Source organism: Solea solea, chromosome 13 (genome assembly GCF_958295425.1).
Source record: "Solea solea chromosome 13, fSolSol10.1, whole genome shotgun sequence".
Lineage (NCBI taxonomy): Eukaryota > Metazoa > Chordata > Actinopteri > Pleuronectiformes > Soleidae > Solea > Solea solea.
This window is the reverse complement of record NC_081146.1, coordinates 20,879,177-20,889,143: the sequence shown is the minus strand read 5'-3', so window position 1 is coordinate 20,889,143 and position 9,967 is coordinate 20,879,177. Positions and strand designations below refer to the sequence as shown.

At 39.3% G+C, this 9,967-nt stretch overlaps 1 protein-coding gene across 1 annotated transcript in view; it reads left to right on the top strand.

Annotated features, from left to right (window-relative positions):
* The first annotated feature begins 1,638 nt into the window (after positions 1 to 1,638).
* tsnare1 (T-SNARE Domain Containing 1) overlaps positions 1,639 to 9,967 on the top strand; it is a 74,827-nt gene continuing 66,498 nt past the window's right edge. Inside the window, exons 1-2 of the mRNA XM_058646688.1 lie at positions 1,639 to 1,690; positions 3,967 to 4,077. Of these exons, the coding sequence (XP_058502671.1) occupies positions 3,993 to 4,077 (85 nt within the window). The 5' untranslated portion in view covers positions 1,639 to 1,690; positions 3,967 to 3,992. The remainder of the gene's footprint in view (positions 1,691 to 3,966; positions 4,078 to 9,967) is intronic.

Below are 9,967 nucleotides of genomic sequence, written 5' to 3'. Positions count from 1 at the left end.
TGTGGGAGGTAAAGTATAACCAAACCGGTGCTTTAGAATGTGGAAGTGGAAGGATGGGAGGTTGTTATGAAATTTATGAGCTTAAATACTGTATGTATGAAATTGCATTGGTTGAACAGAATGCATAATTGCAAGAAAAACAGTCGATAGTAGAGTTTAATTTGTCTGGATTGCAGCTCTTTGTCCTGAACTTCTCTCATCAGATGAGCACGGACAGACACAATCCTTTCACACATAGGCAGTCTCTCCATCTGTGACACTCTCTGCAAGTGTTGACACGTGTTTAATTGCATTTAATGTCGGACTCTCTTTTTTTTTATTTTAGGTTTCTTGCGTCCTATATGCAGAGTAGTTCTGGTAGAAACAGTCAACTGGAGTGCTCTCTGTGAACTGCTCTGTGATTGGTCGAAGCTGTGACAACATCCCTGAAGATCACGCCACCATGCGTTTGAGTAATGACACACCAATACCTTCTATACCTTTCATTACCTCTTTGATTACCTCTGTTTTCACTTGAATGTGAACAAATAAGAGATTAATTCCAGCCATTTTTGGAGGATAAGAATAGCTGTGTGTGTGTGTGTGTGTGTGTGTGCGCGAGAGTGGGTGTGTGCATGAGACAGACAGACGTGAATATGCCTCCATGAGTGTGTATGTGCCTCATATGCAGATAGCAGGGGCATGGGTCCACATATCAGAGGAATGTGTGGCACAGTCACTAGGCTTGAAATGGAGCTGAGTGAAGATTGTTTATAGACTGGCAGAAGTAATTAATCTCCCCTCTCTATGATAATTAATTGGATTAAATGTTTTTTTGGCCCAGTGAGTTTGTCTCCGTGTAATGTGTGGATGCCGAATCTCTGGCTGCTTCTCTGTCCCACTTCGCAGCCATTATGCCAGTCCAAAAGGCTGGATTCACTGGCTTCACCACAGTAATGAGCAGCACAGTCCCCCTGTGTAATCGCATTCTCCTGCTTGTCTGAATGCTTGTCTTTCATGGTCAGGGAAGAGCACTGGCCACTTCGCCAGTCTCACATTCTGACGGTTGATGGAGATGCTAAGGTACCCGGAGAGACTTGTTGACTCGAGTGTCATCCGTGTGTCTCTGGCCGCGAGTCAAACACATGTTCACATAATGACCTGACCTTTTCCAGCAGAATGCAGAGTATTCTGCATCCCACTCTAATCTCCACATTTAAATCAGTTATGGGTTCAAAACTGGAAACTCAAACATAGAAACTTGTAGGCAAGGCTGTAGCTACCACACTAGCTACCATGATAGATAGATAGATAGATAGATAGATAGATAGATAGATAGGTAGATAGATAGATAAATAGTCTTAAGTGGTTTGAAGTCCAGTATATAATAAAAGTATAATGTATCAGTGCAAGTTACGATCTTAGGCGATCTTTGTCCTTCTTTTTGGAGTTGCACCTGAACGCAACGCTGCATATCGTCCAATGGTATAAGACTTTCAGTTAAAAAAAAAAGAGATTGGTTAAAAATGATTGGCTAAAAGCGGTGTCACTCAATTCTGTGATTTCTCATTGGTTGAAAATGTAAACAAGCCGCCCCCTGTTCCCATGTGCTAGATGTGTCACTCATCTCGTTAGCTGAACGTTAACTTGCCGAAAAGACGGACCTCATTTAATGCCGAATGGTCAAAAGAGCACACGTTTGTCAGCAAAAGTAAAGTAAAGCAAACGTTTTTCTTCTTACTGTCTTTTGTTGTTTACATAAAAAAAAGTTCTATATGCTTATTAAGAACTGGAATGTATATTTTTTGCATTTATTTATTGATTTGCACATTTAAGGCCATCAATGTTCTGCTTTGTTGCACTGCACTTTGCAAGACATATATATTGAATAAATACAAATACTGTGAACAAATACTTTTCGCCTTCTCAGGAATATTCCTCTTCTGTTACACATACATCATGATATATCATAGATAAATTGTATTGTGTAGAACTGAGTATCTCAGAATCACTGTATCATGTACACAATTGTATTGTCGTGGGGAGTACAGCTGTATGTTGCGATTTTTCTTTCCTCACTAAATGCCGCAAAGTGTCCTATCATTGATTGTAGATTTTTTTTTTTTGGTTCATTATGGAACTGTGGCTGGGCAAATTGGACTATGCCAGGTGGTCACAGTTTACATTATTCATGGAAACACACATTAATATCTGGTCTTGAATTGTGGTCAGTTGTGTCGTGGATATCTCATGGACATCTCACTAATCGCACACTACCACCCACCTGTCCACCTCCTGGTGAGCATTGTACCTCAGTTACTTGAATTACTTGTGAAATATTGTTAAGACCTGTGCATGAAAACTTTTTCAGGACATTACATTTAAAGCATTTTTCTCCATTCTGAAGGTAATGTTTCTATGATTTGCAGAAAAAAAGGAAAACCTGCAATAATTTCCAGGAGACGAGGCATAATGTGCACTGTGTGTACATGGTGCTACTCCTGCAGGAACCCAGGTCCTTGTTAGATAATAAGTATCTGACATAATTACTAATTTATTACAAACTGTGGCTGACTTATGCTGAATCATTTAAATTTACCAAACGTTTAGGTCCATACTGTGGCCCTTAGATCCTGTAATGATCATTATGCCACATAGCAGAGAAACAGAGAACAGCATACTGAATATCATCACATATTCAGTTAAGAAACAAATATTTGCCCACATTATGAATCTTTATGTTAAGATGGATTGAGGACATGGCAAGCATTAAAACGACAAGCAAGGTAAAGCAGATTGCCTGGATCTATTTCAGGGAGAAACAAAACATTTACCTACACCACCAAAGCTCATTACTGAACAGATTGTGTTTGTTGTGATTTGTATAAATACAGAAATGTTAAATCACAATTTGTAAATGTTGAGAAAGTTGCCTTTTTGGCAAACAGTAATGGCATCTGTTGAAATGTGTGAGGCACTTGGATAAACACTTTCTTCTCAGCTTTTGCTGGTGCCTTGTAAGGTTTTTTTTCATGCTTTACAGCTACAGTGTAAATGTATTCTTAATGCACATGCATGAGACAAACAAAACAGGGATCACATTCATTATGCTATTATGGTCAGTAACTCAATCGGGAACCTTTGATCAACCTAATTGGTCTTCTTGTGTTTGTATCTCAATGGAAGGTTAGCCAAAAGTTAGACAAACGATGACATCAATGACAGCAGCAACAACAAGGTTTTAATTTGCTTCATGGGAAACAGGTAGAATTCTTTGTGACTTGAATGTGTCGCATCATTTCTACACATCTGTCAGCTCATCCTGCAAAAGTACAATTCAAGCAAATCCTAGAAGTGTCTACTAGGGTTGGATCTGGTGTCATGCTCAAGGACCACTTTGACATTACTGTTGCCTTGTGACATGAGTTTAAATTCTATGACAAGGACAGAAATCTGTTATCAAGGACCTGTGGCACTAGCTCACAGCCTAAAGCTTCATAGTTTCAGAGTGTCAGGGTATGAACCGTAAAATCAAGCTCATAATACTTTAGGAAGTCCAAAACAAAGTCCAGTTTGATTTGCTGTAGGGTCCCAGGTCCCAGGTTACTTTTACTCGGGGCCACCAAAGAAAAAAAAATTCAGGATTTAGTTTGTGTGTAGTGCTAGTAAGAAACACCATTTAAGTATCATAAACACTATCTGCATGATGTCTTGGAAAGTAGGTAGTTAGCTTCAGGGAAAACATTCCATTAAGCAAAGCTTGCCAAGGAATATTGATATTTTTGTTCCACATGAGACTGACACTACAGAAAAAGTCCTGCCAATACCTACACCAAACCTCCTCTCCTACAATATCTAAATCGTTATTTATTTTTATCATCTTGACCTGTTGCCATTACTGGGATCTCATTCCTTTTTAAAATTGGTCCAGCAATGTGCCATTCAATGTTGTTTTGTTTTATTGTGGTTATTTTTCTCTTTCCCAAGAGCCTGCAGCTGACACTTCACCAACCATGTCATATGGGTCAATCGACGGAGGCTCCTTTGGCAGTCGCAACCCATTTGGAGGTCCGACGAGACAGGGCTACCAGCTCGTAGGTAAGGATCAGTATTGATGGTTTCATTAAAATGCATTAAATGCTTGCTTCTCTTTGAGAGGTCTTATGTGGTGTGTTTTATGTGTAGATCAATGAATGGTCAGCTCTTCAAATTTCTGACATTGGTATAATCACCTAAGGGAAATGGGAGAATTACTAAGATGTTTCCACTTCATCACCTTCTACTGCGCTCATATGGCATGTCACAGTATGGGATTTGACAGGAAAGCGAAAAATAATAGCCAATTGTAACGACAGGAGAAAAAGGTCACCACTGAAATATTCACCATTGCTGCTTTGTACCTTTCAGGGAAAGTCCTGGAAACAAATGCTTCTCTGTCTCTGTGGTTCTGTGTAATGTCAGGACAAACTCCTCACTGACAGGTGGAATCATTTTCGCACAGGTTCGCACTGCTGTTGGTTATACTGTATATATGTGTCACCAAGCACGCATTTGCATGGTTGCAATAACTTTGAAAAAGTGCCACAAGAAAACAAACCCCTTTTGCTTTCCTTGTGGTGTGAGCACACCATAAATATGGGGGCTGCAATATGTCTGTCAGCACAGGCCCGGAATGGTCCATTTTCATGAGCACCCTAAATGACTGGCATACTGAGAGGGGATGTAATAATGAGAGAATCACACCCAGTAAAAAGCGTAATGGATTTGCCCAATGTTTAATTTTAGCTTTAGTTGCATGAAACATCTGTCACTTCAGTTTCTAAATGTCTGTATTGACCAGGTAACCCTATTCTGTTAATTGCTCCTTGATATACAGTTGATGAGATTTGTTAGACAGAAGCAGCAGTGTACCCTGTCATATAAACAAATTCTTGCCAGATGGCATGGGGCAAATATTTTTTTATCAGAAATCTAAAGGCTACAGCACACACAGGCTCACCAAACTGGGCAGTTAAATGTTGGGTGGGGGGAGAAGTAGCCTGGTGGTAATGAACGCTGATATCTGCTGAGACTGCAGATGGTTAGAGTCGGAATTTGGCATCATTAGCACGAAGCCATGGATCCAACCTGCCTTGGCTATTGGAGCTTGATTATAAAAGAAATGTCAGATGTGAGACTTTTGAGTTGTCTGTAATTTATGGACACCCCCACCTAGTGTTCAACACATGGCCATGCAATAAATTAGTAATGTATCAAAGGTGTACCCAACCTCCCTCCCAATGTCAGCTGAGATTGGCTCCAGCCCCCAATCCCCCACCTCACCCTCATATCAGTCAAATAAGGACGGATGGATCATGTTATCCGTTATAATTTTAGGTCTAAAGAAAGTCACTATGCAAAGCTAGACAATTTTTTTTTCATTATTTGTATTGAAACCAATGCAGGAGAAAATAATAAAAATGTACCAGATAAATACAAAGAAAGATGAGATACAAAGTTCAAAGTTATGTTGAACTTCCGCCGGTGATCTTCCAAGAGCACGTTATTAATATCAAGGTGAACATTGTGCCTTTATGAAAGTTTGCATGAGTCACTCACTTTCTTAAGCAAGTAATCAGAGTCAGGTGTTCCTGTCATCACAACACATTTATAATTCATAAAGAAATGAATAATTCAAGCAATCAACAACACTACACATAAAATTGCACAATATATAAATATATGACAATTACATGCCAAAAAGTGAACAAAGACGTGCTGCACAGACAACTGCTACAGTGTCCTAACCTTTGTTCATAGACAGGGCGACGGTTATTTACCATTTACTTTGTGTGTGTTACAGGTTTTTAGAATGTTTAAGCAGAGGAGACGCACACTTACATTTACAGATTTGACATTTTTTTAATACGACTATTCTTTTAATACGACTATTCTTTTAGTAGTCGTATTACTACTACTGAGCAGGAGCAAGACAAAAACTCAATATTAGTTATCTTCAAAACTGTGTGCACAGGTTGTTTTTTTTCCTATCTTGCTTCAGGAATGTGTTCCTGTGAACATTATTCATATTATTTCCAAGTATTGAAATCCCTTTCCCTCACATAGCCAGTCAGCTTGAGTCCTATATGTGACATTTCCATTGTTTAGGACCAAATTCATGACAATTACATCCTAACATATACCTTCTAGCTTTTGCGTGCTGACCTGTTAAACTAAGATGGTGAATAGGGTTTATATTTTGACCTGCTTATGGTCAGCATTATAGTCATCTTTAACTCTTGGGTAGAAGTTTGGTTAACTATTAACTATACCTGATCCCCACTCCCCCAAATAATGACAGTAGTCAGGGTAGACCTGTTGATACACTGCTATATTGCAGGGGTGCAATGTAGAATAGGCTGTGGCTTAACACTGGGGTCTAGATGAAGCTCTTAGAGCTCTACACCCATTGTTACAGTGTGCATTATACTTTTATTTATATATACAGTATTGTATATTTATATTTATATATATATATATATATATATATATATATATATGTATATATATATATATATGTATATATATATATATATGTATATATATATATATATATATATAGATAGATAGATAGATAGATATGTTGTACTAAACAAAAAAACTGACTGTCCAAAGAAGCCCCCTCTAACAATCTAATAATGTTACTTTACAAAGCATCTTGTGTGAGACATGTTGATTTTTTTTGTTTGCCACTGGAATAATTGCACAGTGTGTATGCAGCAGCATGGTTCAGGCAGTCACTACCTCAGGCAATTTATGAAAAAGCTTAAATTACTGAGCAGAAAACTGTAATGTAGGGCAATTCATTTCCGGAGTCTCTGCTAATCAAACATGGTCTTATCTTTCTGCTGTGGCCTGTATATGTAGAGATATATATGTATACCAATCATATTTGACAGTCAAGGGGAGTCGTTCGCAAAAGTTATTATGCTACACTGAAATTCTCTGTTTTTCTTGAAAACTTACAATGAGACAATCATGCTCCAGTGTCTATTGTTGGCCAACAGATGCTGGACTCAGTCGCCAAAAAGGGATCTTTTATCACCATGACGACTGGGTACATTATGAAAGGTATGAGTGGCAGCGGTTCTTGGAAAAGGGGGTAGTGCAGGAGCTTGTCAGATTTGCCATTTGTTACTCAGGCAGATCTCAAAGAGAGCTCAGGAAATGATCAAAGCCCAGGTTAAGTCTCTAATAGAGCTGTCATTTAGACTAATCTTTCTTCTCGCTCTCCAGGCTATACCTTTCAATCCTCCACTCTGCTTTGTGTCACTTTATGTGGCTGTGTCTCACCTGGGATAATAGAACATGTTTATAATATCATGACATTGACACACTATATGATTCTTTAAATAATGTTCAATTGAAAATGAAAAGCACACATATGCTCACTATTTTCTTCTTGACAGATAACAGTAGCAATCATACTGAGATGGTATTACCTTTAATGTGTGTGCAGTTTCCATAGTTTGCAAACTTTACTAAAGTATTCAAGTGCATTATTATGCACTCCTAAATCCTTTCAAATGTTGCATAAATCAAGAATAAACTAATTGTCTAAAGTGAAGGTCACTAAAGATCACTTAAAAAAACAATTGACAAGAAAAAGAGGAATCATCAGGAAGACAATCAACCTTAAGCATTAGAGTCTGTCGACATCAAAAATATGATGCAGGAATGCATCAAGCAACTTCTAGGACCTGAGCCACACAACATCCTCTCCACTGTGTAGACCTGGAAAGGCCAGACTACACAGGGGCACAAAAAAAAGATCTGACAAAGATCAATGAGAGGGAACAACGGGGAAGGGAGAGGTCCTAGGATGTGTGAGAAAAGTGGATAGGAAGGAAAGAGTATGGGTTAGGGTGAGAGACGTCGAAATAAAATAAAGCAACATAGACTGAAGAGAGACAGAGAGTTGTAGTGGTTATTAGCAAATTATTACTATGATCTAGTCAGCTGTACAACAGGGACTGTCTTGCACGTTATATTAATGGATTAACTGAGACTTGTTGAGGAATGACAATTAAGTAAAAAAAAAAAAAATCAACTCAGCAAATAAGACACAATTATGTGTAGATTTGTAACTTGGACACAAATGAAGATGTTACTGGACCAGCCAAACTGGAAGTGAACGCTTTTGATTACTATGTTTACTATCACCATCACTCTGTCATTAAGTCCGTGTTGTGACCAAAAGAATGAGATTGTAGATTAAAGCAGCCAGATGACTTTTCTCCCTAAGTGTGAGGGAATTTGGACAGAGTTCAAAGTTAAGCCGCATTTTGTTTGAGTCAAAAAGAGCCAGTGGAGGTTGTTCTATTCGATTTAGATGCCTCCTGGGAATCTTCCTTTTGGATAGTTTTGTGGTAACACTCTACTGGGGGGAGACCCCAGGGTGGCTTTAACATTTCAATTTCTTTAGATACTCTATACCTAGTCTCTCCTGGGAATGCCTTGGGACACCCAATAAGAAGCAGGGAAATACTGCAGAGGGACTGCAGAGTATCCTGAAAGGTATGAATGAACATGTCCATTCATCACTTTGTATGTCTTAAAGGGTTAGGGTTAGAAAAGGTATGAGCCACACATTGCAAATTCCAGCTGTAGCATTCTGTTGTTAACCTGGACCAAAAACAATCAGCTTTTTATAGAAGGCAAGCGCATCTCTAATTTGATAAAAGGGTAATTTGCTCTTAAAAGAGTATAATCAACCAGGCATCCATCCAGCCATCCATATCACTTACCCTGTGAGGTTCGCAAAGGGGAGCTGGAGACAACCCCATGCTGAAACAGAATGAGAGGCAGAGTACACTCTGGGCAGATTGGTTTAACTTCAGAAACATCTTTATCATGAGTGGTAAAGGAAGAGCAGCTGAGAGACAGTTGCTTTTACTTTCATACTCTTTCCTCCAAAGACTGGATAACCTCACCTCAGGTGATTGAGGCAATTGAATCAACAACACAATTGCCTGTATTTTTGAGCATTAAAGTTCTGGCTGAAAAAACCTACCAAGAGATTATGAAGGTGGTTAGCTGCATTGTCCTTGTTTGACAGCAGGATATCCTTGCTCCCACTCTATGAAAGCCGTGAGGAGATCCACCTTTTCTCTGCAGCTGACAGCAGTGTGCTGGGTGTTAAGACCTGACTCGTGGATGTGTCCACATGGTTAGTTCCCTGTGATTAGCTCTCTGGGGACACAGCCCCACCTATTAAGCCTGAATGAAACAAGAGGGTGAACTGGATGTGACAGAGCCATGATGAGCATTTGCTGCTCCAGCTCGATGCTCTGCTGATGGGCAGTAAGTGGCTAAATTGGGCCATGTGCTAGACAGCCACGCATGCATTAATGGGCCAACTGAGACTCCGATGATCCCAAGTCCAGCCCTGTGTGACCCAACACTTCTGTAGACTTTGGCTATAGTGTCTATGCACTTTGACCACCTTTTGTTGGTGTGGAATTAGAATGGGTTTGCATCCAACCTTTTCACATTTAAAAGCATATTTAAGATGAATTGTGTCAAGAAATCATGAACGGAGGTCAATGGCATTGACCACCTAACAATATGACACTATAGGGAGCACAGTTGAACAGTTAGTGTGGATTTTACTCATTTGAGTACAGCTTTAATTAATGCAATCTTTATTGATTTGTACCTTAAAATTAGGTAGGTCAGTAGATAGAGGTGGTCATATTCTGACCAGATGGTTGTTCAAGTTTATGATTCCTTTGATCTGCATGCCAAAGTGTCCTTGGGAAAGACTCTTAAGCCCAAACTGCTCTTGGCGGCGGTGGCAGCAGTGTGTGTGTATGGTTGTAAATGATGAGTGAATGGAAAAGGGTAGTTTTAAGTGGACTGGGTGGTCATCAAGGCGACGAAAAGTGCTACACAGATACAGAGCATTTACCAGTGAATCTGACACATTTACCACTTGATGAAAATGTAT